The sequence below is a fragment of the Hydra vulgaris genome, chromosome 06 (genome assembly GCF_038396675.1).
Source record: "Hydra vulgaris chromosome 06, alternate assembly HydraT2T_AEP".
NCBI classification, from domain to species: domain Eukaryota; kingdom Metazoa; phylum Cnidaria; class Hydrozoa; order Anthoathecata; family Hydridae; genus Hydra; species Hydra vulgaris.
In genome coordinates this window covers 35313412-35334507 of record NC_088925.1, presented here as the reverse complement: position 1 = coordinate 35334507, position 21096 = coordinate 35313412, and the positions used below count along the sequence as shown (strand labels likewise).

The 21096-nt window shown below is 26.4% G+C and overlaps 2 protein-coding genes across 3 annotated transcripts in view; both read right to left on the bottom strand.

Annotated features, from left to right (window-relative positions):
- The window catches only part of LOC100206232 (ran guanine nucleotide release factor), a 28490-nt gene extending 21337 nt beyond the window's left edge, over nucleotides 1-7153 (bottom strand). For both annotated transcript variants that reach the window (XM_065799966.1, XM_065799967.1), the window contains exons 1-2: nucleotides 7001-7153; nucleotides 4694-4807 (exon numbers count right to left, since the gene is read on the bottom strand). In XM_065799966.1, the coding sequence (XP_065656038.1) occupies nucleotides 4694-4807; nucleotides 7001-7077 (191 nt within the window). In that variant the 5' untranslated portion in view covers nucleotides 7078-7153. The remainder of the gene's footprint in view (nucleotides 1-4693; nucleotides 4808-7000) is intronic.
- A 194-nt stretch (nucleotides 7154-7347) lies between these two features.
- Nucleotides 7348-21096, bottom strand: part of LOC136081801 (uncharacterized) — a 51506-nt gene continuing 37757 nt past the window's right edge. The window contains exons 5-7 of the mRNA XM_065799968.1: nucleotides 14794-14821; nucleotides 10151-10221; nucleotides 7348-8041 (exon numbers count right to left, since the gene is read on the bottom strand). Coding sequence (XP_065656040.1) covers nucleotides 7902-8041; nucleotides 10151-10221; nucleotides 14794-14821 — 239 coding nt within the window. The 3' untranslated portion in view covers nucleotides 7348-7901. The remainder of the gene's footprint in view (nucleotides 8042-10150; nucleotides 10222-14793; nucleotides 14822-21096) is intronic.

Sequence of the window (21096 nt, the reverse complement as noted above, 5' to 3'; positions counted from 1 at the left end):
AATTTTTTTTGTTTTAATTTTTGTGTGTGTGTTTCTAATATAGTTTGAGGCAGAGATGTAGTCAAGACAGTAAAGACCAAGACATTTGGGTTTAAGACCAAGACCAAGACTGAATGCTTCAAGACCAAGACCAAGACATCAAATAATCAACCCAAGACCAAGACTTTGAAAGTTTTGACAAGACCGGGATCAAGACTTTAGTTCTAAGAAGTCCAACACAATAAAACTCATGCTCACACATGTAAGGGGTAAACAGGTTGACCAGCCTCACACCCCTTCTTTATTTATTGGCATAGATGTATTTATAATACATTGTTTCTAGTTTAGAATGTTGAATGCTATACCTTCTTATTTCATTGCATGGGTTTTGCTTGTGTCTCTGTTTTTATGACTAAACAACTCATTCTATTATCTCTTAGTGAGGGTACAGCTCTAGACCGAGCAGTGTTAGGGGGTCACTGAAGACCACGACTTTGGGCTTCAAGACCAATACCAAGACCAAGACAGTTAAATATGAGTCTTGAGACGTCTCAAGACCAAGACTTTGGTCTCGAGACCTACATCTCTGGTTTGAGGCACCTTTTAGAGAGTTACTGTTTTAACTCACCTAATCTACGTTATATGTATGTTTGTGTTCTGTCTAAACTTCTGGCGCGGTGTTAACTCACCCGAAGGTTGCTATCTGTATGTTTGTGTTCTGTCTGAACTTCTGGCACAGTGTTGACTCACTCATAAGTTGTTATCTGTATGTTTGTGTTCTGTTTGTTTTTGTTTATATGTATGTTTGTGCTGTCTGAGATGGTGTTTACTCACTTGTAAAATACTTTATGTATGTATGTGCTCTGTTTAAATGTTTTAATCTGTTTTGATGCAGTGTGAGCTCATTAACTAACTTGGCACTTTAACTACTAAACTTACGCTCTAGTATTTTGTTGGGTGTAATATTTTTCTTAATGCATTTTTTAAATATCATGGCAGATATTTTAAAGCGCTGTTTTCAGGAAGTAGCTCCTTTTAATTACTCCAGGTCAGGTAAGGTTCAATATCATCATGATCACCCTTGGGTCTCTTGGTTGAGTAAAGGCTAGATATGGTGTCTCAATAAAAATACTTATCTTACATCTTAAGAAGATGTTAACTGCACCCAGCTACTGTCTTGTAGAAGGCCTCCTAGACAAAAACTTTAGGGGTAAGCAGAATAATTCTGTTGACCAGCCTCAAACCCCTTTTCATCTATTAGGCTGGCGTAGATGTAAACCAGTGTTACATTATTTCCTGCCTAGGATGATAAAAGCTGGATCTTCTTGACTTTTCTCATAGGTTTTTGCTTGTGCCTCATTGATAGTGGCTATGCCAAATTTCCTGTTATCTCCTAATGAGGGTACAGTTCTAAAACTCAGTTTAATGGTTCTGAGGCCAGCTGGTAGTAAGGTTTCCCGAACTCTGTAGTAGCTCTCAGAGATTCCACCAACAGCTGCAAAATATCAGAGTATTAACAGTGCCATGTTGTGCATGGAGGGTGCACTGTTTATGCTTTTGGTGCGCATTGTCGAGACCACATAAGGAGCCTTAAGTTACGACTTAGGGTTAATTAAAAGGACTGAGAAAATTGCATAGCTCATTGCTTAGGAGGCTGTGCTCTATCTATGAATGAGTCAAGTTTTCTTTAAAATTAAATCATGCCAAAAGTAAATCAAAATAATAAACATAAAAAACCATCCCCATCACCTAACTGTTTTAATATATCTTTTACTAATATTCGTGGTTTGCCAAGCAACCTTCCAACAGTTGAATCTTACCTCTTGTCAAATTCACTTGACTTGCTTGCTCTTAGTGAGATTAATTTAAACTCTGCTATTCCTTCTTCTGATTTCAATGTTGATGGGTACTATCCTTTGATTCACAAAGACTTTAATAGTCACATGCTTGGCTTAGGGGTATACATACGCATCAATTCACCTATTTGTCGTGAAATCAGGTTTGAATCCTTTGACCAGTCTTTTATGTGCTATTACTTAGCACCTCTTCACTCTATCACCTTTCTTTTTGTTCTTTATTGTTCTCCTTCTAACCAAGACTGCACTCTTTTAGAATAATTTCTGATCAAACTGACAATGCTCTCTCTCTTTACCCCTCTGCCGATATTGCTGTTATTAGTGACTTTATTGCTCATCACACTGAATGGCTAGGCTCTAATGCCACTGACCCTGCTGGCATTAAAGCCTATAACTTCTGCATTTCTCAATCTCTTACTCAGATACTTAACTTTGTGACTCTGACCATGCAATTATCTCTTTAAATCTTTCATCTCGTACTCCATTTTCGGACTCACCCTATCATCGCACTACTTACTACTACCCTAAAGCTGATTGGGACTCTTTTCAGGATTTTCTTTGTGACAGTTCTTGGGCTGATATCTTTTCCCTCTCAGCTGAAAAATGCGCCTCCTACATAACCTCCTAGATTCAGACAGGAATGGATGCTTTTATTCGTTCTTGTTGGTTCCAAGTCAAGCCTAATTCTACTCTATGGTTTTCACCCTCTTGTAAAGCGACTATATCTAATCGTAATCATTTTTTTCATCTTTTTCAAAAGAACAACTCTCTTGAGAGCTATTTATTATTGCAAGAAATCTATGTAAAAAGGTGCTGTCAGATGTTAAGCTCCATTATTCTCAGTTCACTAAATCTCGTATTTTATCTTAGAAGTTAGGCTCTAAAGACTTTTGGAAAATCTTCAACAGCATTATTAACAAAAGAAGGTCTGACATTCCATCTCTCATTCATGGGACTGATTTTATTACCTCTCCCAAGAATAAAGCTGAACTATTTGCAAAGAACTTATCTTCTGATTTGACTTTCGAATCTTATGGCCATTCTCTTCCTTCCATTTCAATTAAACTGGTTAACCCATTGTTAGACATTCCAATCACTCCAGCTTCCATTTCTAAAGTCATATCTTGATTAAACTCTTCTATGGCTTGTGGTCCAGACAACATTCCTGCCATAGTCTTACAAAATTGTTCTCCAGAACTCTCTTCAATTCTGTCTAAGCTGTTTAATAAGTGCTTGACTAAGTCTTGTTTTCCTGCCTGCTGGAAAATGGCATCTGTTGTTCCAATTTTCAAAAACTCTGGTGAACATTCTGACCCCTGCAATTAACATCCGATCAGTCTTCTTTCTGTTATTAGCAAAGTCTTTGAGTCTTTCATCAAAAAAATTCTCACATTCCCTCTTGAGTCAAATAACTTGCTGTTAGACAATCAATACGGTTTTCAATCCTCTCACTCTACAGCTGACTTTTATTTTTTAAGATTTATTTGTGCATTAGATGGAGGCAGAGAAGCTAGGGCTATTGCTCTCGACATATCTAAGGCTTTCGACATAAGCTCCATAAGCTTGTTTCATATGGTGTATTTGGGAAATTTTTTGAGATTATCAAATCATTTCTTTCTTACAGCTTCATTAAAGTCATCCTCAAAGGCCAACACTCTTTTCATTTCCAATAACTTCTGGGGTACCTCAAGGTTCTATCCTTGGTCCTATTTTATTTCTCATTTATACTAATGATCTTCCTGACAACCTTACATCTATAGTAGCTCTTTTTGCAGATGACTCAACTTTTTACTCCTGTCTTGACAAAAAGTCTTTTCAACCGCTTAGAACAGGCAGCCGATCTTGAATCTAATCTCACTTCTGTAACAGATTGGGACTCACAGTGGCTTGTAAATTTTAACTCCAACAAAACTCATTTATTTGCTGCAAATAACTATTGCACTACTGTCGACATTCCTATATTGATGAATGGCAACCCTCTTACTGAAACCTATTCTTTACATCTTGTTGGATTTCATTTACTACTGACCTGGAAACCATATATTATACAATCAATTGCTAAATTAGCATCTGCTAAGATTGCTTCTCTTTATCGTGCTCATCATTTTCTTACTGATTCCATTCTGTACCTTTACAAATCTCTTATTTATACTTGTATGAAACACTGTTGTCATATTTGGGCAGGTTCTTCTAATGATACTCTTTTTCTTCTAGACAAGGTCCAAAAACGCATTGTAAATGTAGTTGGACCCGGTCTATCTGCTAAGCTTGAGCCTCTTTCCCATCATCGTAAAGTTGCATCTCTTTCTCTTTTCTACAAATACTATTAAGGCCACTGCTCAAAGGAGCTTTCATCTCTAGTTCCATTAACTAAGACTCATTTTCGCTTGACTCGTCATTTATCAAAGTCTCATTCTTATACTGTATCTGTGCCTGCATGCTTCAAAAACTTTTATTCGTCTAGCTTTTTTCCTTGCACTTCAACCCTTTGGAACTTTCTCCCATCTTCTTGTTTTCCTAACTTATATAACCTTCAACTTTTTAAATCTTCTGTCAACCGTTTCCTTGCTCTATAACTTGTTGGGAGTGAATCTCTATAACTTGTTGGGAGTGAATCAGAATAAATAAAAAAAATTATATTCTTTTCTTGGATTTTTTAAAAACTTTTATAAAGATTTTTAAATTTTCATTTAAATTACCTTAAGATCAAAATTGAATTAAGTTAATTTAGAAAAATAGATTTTTTTTAAAGATCAAAAAAATTTTAATAAATTTGTGTTTTGTTTTAATTTTCAGCACAGGTTTAAATGAAAACACTTACTTAATGTTCTAACGTATTTAACTTTAAAAATTAAAACCTGGCTGATTCTTCACCTTCAACAGCTTGGTACTCCACTATGTCAATCATTATGCTTTGCTCATTTGAAGCATGTAAAAAGACTTCTTGATTGTCTGGAATGTCTCTAATCATGCTGAAAACAATAACAAAAATAAACAACACACATTATCAAAAGAATTATATGTAATAAATTTCAAAAGTAAAGTTCAATGTTAATAAATAAATATTAACAACCTTATATTGTGTATTTATAAGTATTATTAGGTTCGCATGAAACACCACTAATGATGCCATACTAAAGGATTACTAATGGTTTAGGATTTGGACAGATAATAATACCATACTAGATTGCACATAAAAATAACACAAAGGAGACAATTTTAGACAAATAAGGAGTTTACATTAATTTTTTTAAAATTTATCTCAAGAAAACACGCAAAGTTTAAAGAATACCATCAAAGTTTAAAGGTTATAAGATTAAACCCCTTTAAATTGATTTTAACCACTGATGACAAATGGATTGCCATCAGTGGTTAAAAGATTCAATTTCTTTGAAAAAGTAAAAATACAAAATACAAAATGCTTACAGTGTTATTAGCCAAAACGATAAAAGAGCATTTAAAAACACAAAATACAGTCTTTAATATGTGTAATGATATGTAACACTGATAAGTAAAATATTTTTAAACAACACAAATAATGTAGTTGCTGATAATGACAAATAAAATGTATATGTATATATAACAAATAACAGATACACAAACACCCTTACAAGAACAGATAAACAATTTCATTAACCTAGGTTTTTTTATTTTTTTAAACCTAAAATTTTTAGGTTTAATTGAAATACAACTTTATTATTATTATTACTATGCGTACATAATTTTAGTTTAATTTTTCTATTTTTAAGTAAGAAAAAACAATTAAAAAAAAAGATGTCCATCTTTATTTGAAATCTATTTACACATTTACTTGAAATCATCATTTTTTTAAATCAAACAACAAATTGTATTGTGAATGTTTTTGTGATTGTATTGTGAGTATTTTATAGGATACTTTCAGTAAAAACATAATAAAACACAGATGTGAAAAGACAAATGCAATACTAGCCTATATATATATATATATATATATATATATATATATATATATATATATATATATATATATATATATATATATATATATATATATATATATATATATATATATACTATGTTTGCTTTTCTATGTTTTGCAGCAATTGCTCTATTATTTAAAGCTAGATTTCTTTTACTCAAGAAAATTCCTCAACATGGAGTTGGCACATACAAGAGCAAATGCCAAGAAATTCAAAATTTATTAAAAATGACATATCTATCTATCTATCTATCTATCTATATATATATATATATATATATATATATATATATATATATATATATATATATATATATATATATATATATATATATATATATATATATAATATAAACTAATGTAGCTTATGTAACTTCCTGGTATGACACAGATTCACATTTAGTCTCAAAGCTCTACCCAGTAGGCATGGGGCATAAAAAAGACGCCTTTTGAATGTTTTGGACATCTTTAAAACATCCAAAAGACGTCTTTTTTAGGTCCAGTGCCCACTGGATATCTTATACAAAATATCAAAGCCATAAATAAAATATTTTAATATAAAATAGAATTTTTAAGCTTTTGTTAAAATTTTTATTAAAAAGAATTATTACTTATAGTAAACAAGAACAAGTAAAAAATTTCAACAATTTAATAGAAATATGAAACATTATTTTGTTTAAATGAAATTTATCGCGAAATTGTTAACCTGTATAAATTTTTGTTTAAATTATATATATATATATATATATATATATATATATATATATATATATATATATATATATATATATATATATATATATATATATATATATATATATATATATATAGGTCATATTTTTCACAGACCATTTTTTACAGATTTTAAATGAACAATTGCTATATTTTCCTTTCTGAAAAAAGAAATTAAAATAAAATCAAATAAAAAGAAATAGTAGGAAAGTTACTCAACCCAGCTGTCAGTTGAATTTGTTGGTTGATATATAAGTATAGCAACATTCAATAAATGCTAACTTAAGTTACATAAAATTTAAAAAAAAAAAAAGTTATTTAAGTATTTTTCTGTATAGTTAAAATACAAAATCTAGTGTTAGATTGCTCTAATTTTGTTTATCTATAACCTGCATTTTTTTTTAACTCATTTCACTTATGAACAAGACACTTTAAAAATCAAACTTTAGCGTTTAAAAATGTTTTTGTAACAAACCTTGCATCTTGGGAATTTTTGGGAATAAAACATGACAATGCTCCACCAAACAACAGCTTTTCTTTCAATGATGACATTATTTTTAAATTCTGTAAAGCTTATTACATAATCATAAAAATTTTTTGATTTTTATTTATATGTTTAACTTATTTAATCATTCAAGGTAATAAGCAAAGGAAACTTAGAGTTTCACTTTATAAATAAGGTATAAGTAGTAAACGTTGACTTTGCACTTCAGTATTATTAAGTGTTCAAATTCATAAATTAAATGTTGGATATAAAAAAATAAAAATAAAAAGCCAATTTTTTATGAAATGAAAATAAAAAACAACAACAAAAAAACACAATTATTTATAAAAAGTATTTTCTGATAACTACCGTGTTACAATTCAATTGAAACCATAAAATTATATCTAAAAAAAATTTTAACAAAAGTTACATTTATGAATAGAACTTAATACAACATTTCAAAAGTTCACTTTTTGTATTGTTTTAATATTTTCCATATTTGCCAACATTTTATTGTTATTAATTTTTTATTATTATTAATTTTTTTACTTTAAATTTTGTTAGTTGCAAATTTAAATAACAAATTATAAAATTAACAAAAAATTAACAAAAAATTTTATAAAATTTATGGAACAAAATTATTAATTTTATTAACTATTATTTTTATCATTGTTATATAGTTTAAATATTTAAAATTTGCAAGTTAAAATAAAAATAAGTTCCCCAAAGTAAACCAAAAGCATATAACAAAATCTGAAGACCTTCTACTAAATTTTATCATAACAAGAAAAATAATTTTTACGACTTTATAAACAAAATATCTTAAATAACATTTAAAAAATTTGATTTTAATAAAAAAAACTTCAACTGATTTTTGTTTAAAAAAACCTTCTCAAGGATATAGCGGTTTCGGAGGCTGATACTGAGGTGGAGGAACTTGTGATTGCCCGTTGAAGCCATATGAGTGACTAGTATTTCCCCCAGATCCCAGAGTTTCATAATTAGATTGATTTAAACCATTTGTGCCATTTACTGTTAAAAATAAACAAATAATAAAAATAAATATGATTTATTAAAAAAATAATAATAAAAAAAGAGAATAAAAAAATCTTTAATTAACAATAACAAGAATTTAAATGAAAATAACGCTGGTTTTGGACTATTATATTTGTAATAAAAACAGCAATAGACACAATAACATTTGTTATTGTGTAACAAAAATAACAATTGTGATTGTTTAACAAAAATAACAATTGTTATTAAAATTCATTTAGAAACAATATCGAAACCAATAAAAAAGGAAAAAAATTGTAGTAAAAGTCCAAAATACATGTTTAGACAATACCCAAATAATAGTAAATGCATGGAAGAAGAATGCAAATGCATTAAAATACAAAACAATACAAAATTTTTTTTTTTTTTTTTTTGTAATGTCACAATACAATTTTTTTGTATTTTTATTGTACTTATTTTTTACGATAATATTGTATTGCATTTAATTTTTACAATTACAATAGTCTAAACCCTAAGCTGGGAAAATTGTTGAAGAGGTTTTTAAACAAAATAAAACAAAAAAGTTTTAATGTTAGTTATATTAACTAAATTTTGTTGAACTTTATTTTTTGTTTCAACCTAAATTATTCTATTGGTTAAAAAAACTTTTTATAATCTAATAGTATTTTAATTTGTAAAAATAACTTTTAAAAAAATTCCATAAAAATCAATTTATTCTGTTTTAAGTCTGTTTTACATATTTTTTAAAGGAACATTTTTTTATATTAAAAGGTTTTGTTAGATTATTTGTAAATACAGATGTCAGCAATAAAAGTGACTTGTGAAATTTTGAACAAGCTAAACACTCTCCACCATACATACAATGCCCTCTCATACATTCTACAAGATAACCAGCTAATCCTATAAAACGATTTGATTAAAACTAAGATTTGCTTGAAAATAATAATGTTTGGTTATCATTTCAAACCACTAAATAGATAGATTCACATCATTAACATCAACATTTCACATGATTAAAATAAACATTTCACACCATTAACATAAACATTTCACACTATTAGCATAAACTTTTCACACCATTAACATAAACATTTCACACTCCTTAAATAAATATTTCATGCCATTAACATAAATGTTTTACATTTACATAAACATTACACACCATTAACATAATCATTTTACGCCATTAACAAAAACATTTCACACCATTAGCATAAACATTTCACATTATTAAACAGATTTTTTTAACATAAAAATGATGTTAAGTTATCATTTATATTACCAAAAATACTTTAAAACATAAATACCAAGCTTAGTTAAAGGAATCCCAAACCTCCAAAATATGTTGTGTTTATATTAAAGAGAATGATAAAATAAAAAAATGTTTGGGCTAAACTTTTTTGATTAAAGCAAAAAAATAAATGCATACCAAGAAAAACTAACTTTTAATCGAAGCTCGCCTTCTCCGTTTTGTTAAAGGTCAAAAAGTCAGCATAATATACGCCACAATCTACAGACTTGATAATTTATTCAAGCGTTTATAATTTTGTTTCAATCAAAAAAAATTAAGCCCAAACTTTTTTTATCATTCTCTTAAATATGAACACAACATGTCTCGGAAAATTGGGATCCCTTTAACATTTGACAACAGATTCAAATTCATCTCTAATTCAAAATAATGCTTTAATAATTCTGTTGATAACATTATATGAGCCAATTACAACTTTTGTTACCTGAGGTTTTTTATTAAAATAGTATGATAATAAGAATTAAAAGAGAAAAAAAAAAAAAAAAAATATATATATATATATATATATATCAATAAGTTACAAAACATAAACTTTAATAATACATACAAAAAAGAATTAAAAAACAAACAAATCAAAATCAAATATATTTTGAAAAGTTGTTGATGTTGATTCCAAACAAATTATTTGATGGTTGAATAAGGTCACATAATTCAAAAACTTTGGATAAAAAATAGACGATACTAAGTATTGCTAAATGCCTGAAAAAAGAGAGCTGTTAAATTATGTGACGCATTAAAGTTTCTTTGCAAAGTGAATCACCACATAAAAATGTATAATTATATATTATACATTAACAAAACAAAAACTTAAATATTACCTCTTTCTTTCAATTCTTTAAATATAAAAAGACAAGCTACAACCTTGAAAATTAATAACATAATGGCCATGCTACAAATAAAGGTTAAGGTAATAGATAAAACTAAAAAAAATAATACTATAATAACATATTGTCATATTTAAATAAAATAGTTCATGAAACCAAAATACATGTGTGGAACTATGTGGAACCAACAATTTTATAAAAGTAAAACCTTCGGCCAAAACCCTTAGTCAATGCATTTATAACCAACTGAATTGTAAAATATAAACAAGTACATTCAGTGCATAAAAGCTACAACCTTTAACATAAAAGTGCATTGAGTGCATAAAAGCTACAACATCAAACAAAAAAACTATAACATTAAACATAAAAGCTACAACATCAAACATAAAAGGTATAACTTTAAACATAAAAGCTACTTTAAACTACTAACTTTAAAGTCAAGTTAAAAAAAAAAAGAAGTTTAATCTGTAATTGACTTTAAAATAACCTTCAAAAACAAAAGAAAAAATAAAATGATTAATTAAAAAAGAACTATTTATAATTTTATTGTAAGAGTTTTTATTTCTACAATTAAGAAAAACTCTTTCATAAATTTTGTGGTGGAAGAAAATTTCAGAAATTTTACTTCAATTTTACTAGTGATTTAAACTTTTTAAACAAAGATGCAGCTGGATTGGTAGCTATTAGATTTGTTGTGTCCAAAAGAGCAACTCCAACCATTTATTTAAAATAAAACCAGTTCAACATGAAGATTTCATGATTTATATTACAACCCCATATTATAATCCTATCTTCTTATAATCCTATTTTCACATATAAAAAAATATTTAAAAATTATAATAAAAGTTATGAAATTAGTAAAATTATTATGGAAGATGGTACCTGATGTATATTACTTGTTGAAAGAAAAACACAACTGAAAATACCAACTTTAATGAGGTTATATGCATGTAAATCAGAAAACCATTATTCTGTTTGCTCTGATACAGATAAAAAAACATTCATTATATTTTGTAGACAAGCCAAAAGAATAGCCTAATATAAAATACAACTAGACAACAACAAAAAAAGAAGCATAAGCTTGAAAGAGTGCTGTTAGAGCAGATTATGTATAGATATTTGTGTCAAATGCTCCTGATAAAAATCAAACTCCATGTGCTGAGAGTATTCTTTAAGATCAATACAAATTTAAATCATTTGCACAACTTTTTTACCCTGTCAACAAGCTTAAAAATTGATATCATGCGAATCTAAACGTCCTTAACTAAAACAAAAAAATAAAGTTGCCAGATCCGGCCTTATAATATTGGGGGCTTGGTGCAAAAAAATTTTTAAGCAAAAAATTTTTAAGCCTTTTTTGCAAAGCATAATAGTAGCATAAAACATGGGTGCACATCCACTTATCACCTATTGAAGCTTGCTTTTAGTGTTCCTCTAAGAACAATAAGATTAATTAAAAAAAAAAAAACTTTATTGTAGCAAAAACTAAACATTTTCAATATAAACAAATTTTTTGTATTTTTTAAAACTTGTCTATAAAAGAAGTAAAGTTCAATTACTCGCAAACTTCATGCTCCATAACTAAACTGGATAAACATTCTCGAGTCATTGTCAAGCGCAAATATGTTTTTATTAGCTTTAATTTCGAAAAGCTGCGTTCTGCAGTAGCCACGGATAATGAAGTTTTTAGTATTATTTTAAGAGCAGCAGAGACATTCAAATAGATTTTAGCCAAATCATTTTGCGCAATGAACCTTAACATATTAAATGGAAATCGTCTTCTTGTAGAACCAAGCAGATGTTTTGCATCTCACAAGTTAATTCTGCTGTATCTATGCCTGATTCATTGAATATAGAGTCTGTTGAAGCAACTTCCAGGTACATGGAAAAATTCATGATTTTATCATTTGAGCAACTTAAAAATCATATAGGAAACTGACTCAACTATTGTTGAGCCATGTCAATTAACCAAATGAAGAATTCACTTTAAAATTGCTCTATTGCATTAGCAATTTGTTCATCAGACGTTTCATAATCAAACTGTTGTTTAGCTTAATATAGTTGTTTTGTAAGAAATATGTGAAGAGTCTCAAGCTCTTAAAAGCTTGAAATTCCTTTTCAAAGATTGACAGAAAAGCTTGAAATTTCATGGTTTTCTTTTCATCTCTCCTCACTGCAATTGCAGTGGAGAGAGAGATTGACAGAAGATTCAGTTACTGATTTGTAGTTGAAACAACATTTAAATTACAAAAAATTGCAATTTAAGTCAAGATCAAGCATTAAAAAAAAAACATTGCTTTTGATAAAGAAACAATTTGAACAAAATAAAGCAATAGACAAGATTCGCTAGAAAATTGACAAAGCAAACATAATTAATGGGGACCCCTGAGATTGCTATTAAAATCAGAACTTATTTATCAAAATTGTAAAAAGAAGAACCATTAACCAAAAAAGAATATAAAAGTTTATGCCCAAGTAACCTAATGCCACTGTGTATGCATCGTGTATTAAAGCACACAAACTGAATCATAAGTGATTAGTAACCAAAAACCATAATTAAACAAATTATGAAAAAGCACAACATCTAGCAAACAACCCCTATATCTTTTTAATAAATCAAACAGTGTGAACATGAAAGCATAAGTTTGAATAACCATTTTAAATAAAAAATACAACAACTTTTTTAAATAAAAAATGAAACAAAATTTAAAAATTCATACTTTTTAACTTTTGTTAAAATTGCTAATTTAGAGAAAATATCAAACAATAATATACTGGTGTCCTACAATGTTGCAAATATATCCATCTGGCAGAGGCCACAAAAAATTGTTTTTGATATGTCAGCATTATTTACAAGTTTAGAAGTGATGACTAAACTATACATCTCAAAAATAAAGTAAAAAAAAACACTAAAAAAAATAATTAAAAAAATAGAATTGAGTTTAAACATGTTATATAGTGTTAAAATGAACACAATTTCCCAATAAAGATAATGCTATCCAATTTCACCAAATTCAAAAAACAACCATCATAATGTGATTAAATACACAATTGAACTGGAAGACAAAATTTTTTTAGATATTCAAATAACCAACAACCAAACAGATAGTTATGAGTTGAACATATCAAAAAGAAACATTAACAAATATGAAAGAAAAACACAATTTAAATCGAAATTGAATTCTTGCTAACCTTTTACAATAAAGAAAATATAAAAAAAAAATATTGGCAACAAAAAAATGAAAAAAACAAAACCAGAAATACATACAAGTAGAAATTAGGACCAATCAGCAATCATAAAAAAAGCTATATAAAGTGAGAGCAAGTAATATTGTTAAAAACAGAACTCAAAAATTTTGAAAGAAAAATTTGAAAGTCAATCAAAATTTAATTTAATAAATGTGGACTAAAAAATGGAGCTTTAAATTTAGACTGTTCAGTGTGTCAAAATGCAGTTCTAGACATTAAATTTTTCATACATATGCAATCAATCAAAAGAAAAAAGTCTCTTTGATGGAAACTATAAGACATTAAAAAAAATATATAAAAAACACTTTTTAAAAACAACATTTTAAAAATGGACTAAAAAGTAAAAAATAAACTATTTCATGGGACCCAAGAACTTTGTGCATTTACACGACCTAAAATATCCATTAAAGTCAACGACTGATGTTGGGCAACTAAGTACAACTCGTTCCTATTGGCACCCAACATTTTCAGTCATTGACTTTAATGGATATTTTAGGTTGTGTACATACACAAAGTTCTTGGGTCCCGTGAAATAGTTTATTTTTTACTTTTAAAAAAAAAGTTTGTTGTTTATTGTTTGTTTTAATTACTCTTCTTAAAGATTTCTTTTATTTACGCTAAACTATTACCGATGACCTCATGTTTATTTTGCGGTGTCCACGCAAAATAAACATGAGGTCAGTGGTAATAGTTTAGCGTAAATAAAAGAAATCTTTAAGAAGAGTAATTAAAAAAAAAAAAAATAAACAAACCGACAAGAAAGCAAGTTAAATAAAATGTAAAAAGTTTGAATGTAATTAAAGCTGACGATGGTAGTATCAAAAATTTAGCAAAAATCTTAAAATTGGTATTGAGAACTAATTTTTGTAGACTAAACTATAGCATAAAATTATTGTATAAAATATTAATATTGATACCATGTAGTTTATTATCAATTAATTTTTTTATATATTTTATGTATAACCAACTGATATATGCATTTTTTTATGTATAACCAACTTTAAAGTTGGTTATACATAAAAAGTTGCATATATTATGTTGTATTATGCATATATCAGTAACGTCAATCATATAAATAAAAGTCTAAAACCTTTCTTAAAGTTTCTCAAATTATTATTATAGTATATATAGCATATATTGAACATGTTAATTATAACAAGCAACAATTAGACATAATGACAACTAATAAGTTAAATTAAATAATATTAAAAGCATATATCAGTAACGTCAATCATATAAATAAAAGTCTAAAATCTTTCTTAAAGTTTCTCAAATTATTATTATAGTATATATAGCATATATTGAACATGTTAATTATAACAAGCAACAATTAGACATAATGACAACTAATAAGTTAAATTAAATAATATTAAAAGCAGAAAAGATACGCTATATTGAAGCGAAATACGGATAACCCTGAAAAACAGATATATTATATATATTTATATATATATATACACACACCTATAGTAAAGATCTTAAATTTATCGATTGTGGTAAAAAATGGCTCTTAACTACTCTATGACATACAACAAGACATTTAAATACAGTGTATGTCAAAACCAGTTAATTTAATTGAAGAAACTAATTAAATTTATTCTTTTTTTAAAAACCACAAAAACATTCTGAATGTTTTTAAAAACATACAGAATGTTATTTATTAAAAAAAAAATAAATTAAAAAACACTCTAAATGTTTTTACTTTTATTTTTTACTGTAAAACATGTGAAGAGTGTTGCTACATCAACTACTTTATAGCCTGCTGCTACAAAAAGGGCTGCTGCATCGACTGAGGGTTTGGTTTGGGCAGGCAGTCTATCAAATAATAAAAAAACTTTTTAAATTTTTTCAAATTTTCCGGTCTTTTAAATAAATAAAAAAAAACAACAACATAAAGTTGACATTTTATGGGAAAAATTAAAAAAAAAATTTTACAAGAGTGTGTGTATATATATATATATATATATATATATATATATATACATATATATATATATATATATATATATATATATATATATATATATATATATATATGTATATATATGTATATATGTATATATATATATATATATATATATATATATATATATATATATATATATATATATATATATATATATATATATATGTATATATGAGATGAGACAAAAAATTTTTTGATGGGAGATCATGGAAAATTTCACTACAAACTTGTACAAAATACTAAATACAGGTAAATATTAGATGATAAATATCATGCATATATTTAAACAACTAGTTTTTAGGCTACTAAAAAGAAGATATCATTCATTTTTTAGAAAAAAAATTTCAAACTAAACTTGTTTGCAATTTTTTAAACTTCCTTTTCAATGGAAAGATTAAAAGCAATTTTAATCTTTCCATTGAAAATTTTTTTTTATTATTACTACAAAGAGTTTTTAAGAATTTTTTTTTTGTTTACTTTACTTACCTAACGAAGCATTTCAAAAATTTAATTATTTTTTCTTTTAGCATGTATTTTTTTCTATGAATAAACGTATGTTTAAACAAAGCATGAAATGGTTTAATTTATCTTTGCGTTTTAGTTTTTTAAGTTTTATTTTAGTTGAGTATTTTTATTTTTTGTGCTTTTTATTTCTTTGTTTTTTTTTAACTTTTTATTTTCTCTTTTGTTTTTTTGATTCACTTAGACACTTTTTTTTTTTTTAAAAAATTTCTTTCAAAGTTTTTTTTTTAGTTAAGCCTAGATGGACTTTTTTAATGCATATTTTTAAAGATTGATTTCTCAATGTTAACAGCCGCGGTCAAATTGTCAAAACAAAGTATTATTTGGCGGTCATACAATGGTGTGAATGGTGTGTGATCGCGCGCTATTCTGACCAAGACTGACCAATGGCTCAAGGAGAACTTACTTTGTTTTAGAATCTAAAAAGAACTTTGTTAAGCTTCTTTATACAATAAAATCTAATTTTATTGTATTATTAGAATATTTGAGTAAACTCATAGAAATGACATATAAATAAAGCAACTTATAAACAATGGTTTTTTAAGTTTTTATAGTGTAGGGATTGATGAACCTTTTGAAACTGTTTGCTACATTACAGCCATAATATTGTTAAACGAGATATTACAGCAAAATATAGCAAAAAATAGCTGTTTGAACCCATAAAATACAGGTCTTGGCTATTTCATACAGGTCTTGGTCTATTTCGTACTGATCATTACTATACTTATTCCTTACTTCAATAGTAAGTGAAAAAATTGTCTACTTTTTAAAGTTATGAAAATTTTATGTATAACCAACTTTAAAAGTTTTAAATGCTTTGGTAACTGTTGTTAGGTAGTTATTGTGCGAACCATTATTTAAATGTTTTGGTAGCTGTTGCGTGAACCGCTGATTAAATGCTTTGGTAGCTGTTGAGCTACCAAAGCATTTAAACAGTGGTTCTTTTGTTATATATATTTTTTGTTATATAACAAATTTTTTTATTATTACCACTTTTTATTATCATTTAACTTTTTTGCTAATTTTTTCCTGATCTGTTAAAATTTGTACAATACAAACTACCCGGTGGGAAATGAGCTAGCAACAAGCTAGCAAATATATAACTTTTAGCAATTTTTTAGCAGTTTTTTTCTTCTTTTATATATGTTATGTATATAACATCTATAGAACTTAAAAATGTTTTATTTTGTATTTTAGAAAATTGGAAAAAATTTAAAAAATAAAATTAAGTGTACAAGCAAAAAGATTTGAGCCCTCACAATGCACTTTAGAAGCGCAATGAGCTAACCACTTCAGCCATTAAGGCATAACTTAACTATTTTAACATTATTTAATAAATGAAAGACGGTTAATAAACTTTTTAAAACAGCAAATAAATGCTACAAAACAAAGTTAAGACAATATTGCCAAAAAGCAATTTTAAAGTAAAACTGTAAAGCTTGATATAATCTTTAAAATCACATAAGTTGAAGTTGAAATAAGTTAGATACTTGCATACACTTTTGTTTACATTTTCTTATAAAAAAGTGCTCTAATCTAAGTGCCATCAAATCGGTTTAATGGCTGCCTTGAGTTCTGTACAAACATGCACAATTGAGCATTAAGTTATATAATCTGATGATGACAAACTTTTAAAAACTTTTAAAATTATAAGTTTTTAAACTAAAATGAGTCTAGATGACTAATTATAGGCATTTGGGATAGAGGATTTGATTGAGATGTTTTTTAGTAAAACGGAATAACCGGTTAAAAGTTGTGGCAAACGCATTTACCACATTTCTTACTCAAAACCTCAGTTTTGAGGTCAAAATTTGAAAACCTAAACTTTTCAACTTTTTTTGCATTATTTTATATAAGGGCCAACACATTTTCACAAACATTTCACAAAAATTTGGGAAGTGTTTCTTTGAAATAAAACTGGAAATTGAAACTCATTTCATTGAAATGTTTGCTTAATAAAAATAAATATAAAGATTATTATTTTATGTTTTATTGAATAAAAACTATTATTTAATAACAATAAACAAAAAAGGAGTAATTTTTCATGGTTTTTGTTTTTTTAAAGTGCTTTTAATTTAAAAAAATTTTAATAAAACTTCACTTCTTTCGAGACCCAACATTACATACATTTGAATTTTTTTTTTGGTTTAGGGTCTTGTTGCAAATTTTAGACTTGAGGTGGCCCTCTAAATCTAGTTACATTTTGAAAAAATTTAACAGAGTTGCAAGTGAAAACCAATAGGCTGGAGCTACAGTAGGAGAGAGTGTGTATGAAAGAGCCAATTTTAAAATGGCATGAAAAAACTCAACTTTTTTTTCTTTTTTTTTTTTTTTTAATTCAATAATTACATTATTGAGTAATATTTTAAAACTAAAAAAAATTGAATAACAATGCTAATAATCTATCATACACCTGTTTTGAAAAAAAAAAAAAAGAAAACAGCTCTTTCATAACATTGTCTCAATGAAAGAGCCACCTCTGTGCCATGAAAAAGCCGTAACTTTTTTTGAACGACTATCAGTCGTAACTTTTTTTTGAACACTACCAAGTCTTTTAAAAATATTAAACTGTTAAATAGACTTCTAAAAATCATATTGTACTTAAAGTTTTATAACTCTATGATAATCAATGATAAAACAGCTTTAATAATAGTTTTAGAAATTATTCAAAATCAAAAAATTAAATGAAAATGATAATAATGAAATATCATAATAATAAAAATACATAATAATATAATAAATACATAATAGAATATAATGAATCAAACAATACAAAAAAAGTTTTAAAAAATTATTTAAACTTTAAAAAAAAAAATGACTTTATCAGAACTTTGACTTTTAAAAATTTCATTAAATATTATTTTTAATTCAAACGAAGCTATGTTATACAACTTCAGGAAAAGTCATTAAAACAACTAATTTCAATTGAATAAGCTCAATGAAGCATTATGAAAAATTTATGAAGTCGTTAAAGCGCAAAACGATTATTTAGTATAAAAAAAAGGTAAATAGAAAAGTCGGCTTATTCATAGCATAAACAGTCGGCTCTTTCACAAAATTGTTTGGTTAAATACATAACCTTAAATTAAACAATTTTAACAAAAGCTTTAATCTAATATTTTTTATGTAAATGAAGGGCAAATATATATATAAGAATGCTGCATGTTTCTTTTATCAAATAAAACATTACGCTTAATCTTAAAAATAAATAAGTAAACCACCAAAAAATTACTTTTCATTTTCAAAATCTTTAGTGCTCCCTTACGACGCTATTTATTTTAGTAGAACTGTACATTTTTTGTGGGTTACAGGTATCGAGTGTTGCCACACAAAGAGTTAAATACAATTAGTATCGGATGCCAGTAAATTAGAAATAATGGTATTGGCTCCTTCAAAACCTAGCTCTTTCATACACACTCTCCCCTACATCAATTATAGCCTGCTGCCACAAAGGATTGCCACTAGATCAACTGAGGGTTTGGGTTGGAGCAGCTTTTCTTTATAATTTTTTCAAACTTTTCTTTATAATTTCTTTGTTTTTTTCTCCTTTTTCTGAAAAAACTGTATACTATAAAGATAAGCAAAACTAGTAAGCAATTGCTGATCTATATAAGCTCTAGTATATATATATTTATATACACACACAACTGAAAAGCAAATTATTTAAAACAAGCTATATAACAAAAGATCCAAAAATTTATATATAAATATTTATATTTATACATATAAGACAAATTTATATGTATACATATATATATATGTACATGTTTATATATATATATATATATATATATATATATATATATATATATATATATATATATATATATATATATATATAAATATATATATACATATATATATATATATATATATATATATATATATATATATATATATATATATATATATACATATATATATATATATATATATATACATATATATATATATATAAAATATATATATATAAATAAATATATATGTATATATACTATATATATATATATTATATATATATAATATATATATACAATATGTATATATATATATATATATATATATATATATATATATATATATATATATATAAATATATATATACATATATATATATATATATATATATATATATATATATATATATATATATATATATACATATATATATATATATATATACATATATATATATATAAAATATATATATATAAATAAATATATATGTATATATACTATATATATATATTATATATATATAATATATATATACAATATGTATATATATATATATATATATATATATATATATATATATATATATATACGCATTCAACAATGTCAACCTAACTGCACACCTAGAAGTGTTTCAGACCCGCTCATTTTTATGTTTTATGGTTAAACCTTTGTATCAAATTTTTTTGCCAACCTGATGCCTTCCTCTAACAGGTTGGCTTTTTATTTTAATTATCTTAATTATAATTTTTTTTTTCTTGCTGTTTTTAATTTAATTATTTTATTTAGAATTTAAATAAATTATTACTACTTTTTTTTTGCAAAATATTATCTTAGTTTGACAATTAACGACTGGTCGAAAATCCTTTTCTCTGATGAATCAAAGTTTATGCTATTCAGTATTGATAGAATCAGATATTTCAGACATACAATATAAGACATACTATCTTTTTGTTTTTTAAATCTTCGCTTCCAACAAGGCTGCAAGCAACCACTATTAGAGAAAAAAGTGGCGAGCACGATAAAGAGATGCAACTTTAGCAGATGCTAATTTTGCAATCTACTTGATATATGGTTTCCAAGAAAGATAGGAAGTAAATGTTAATCCTAGAAGATGAAGGGTAGATGACTTGTCGAGTACATCACCATTCATAAATATAGGAAGATCTAAATTATTGCAGTAACGATTGGCTGAAAAAAATTGGGTTTCATCTGAATTAAAGTTCACCAGTCACTGTGAGTCCCATAATGTAGCAGAAGTGAGATTCTTTTCAAGCTCAAATGCCCGCTCCAAGCAATCAGAGAGTGTTAGCTTCTTATCAAGATAAGAATAAAAGGTTGTACCATCAGCAAACAATGCCACCTTGATGTGAGAATATCTGGAAGATCGTTAATGTAAATTAAAAAGAGAATAGGGTCAAGGATTGAACCATAAGGAACCCATGAAGTTACAAAATATGAAGAATAG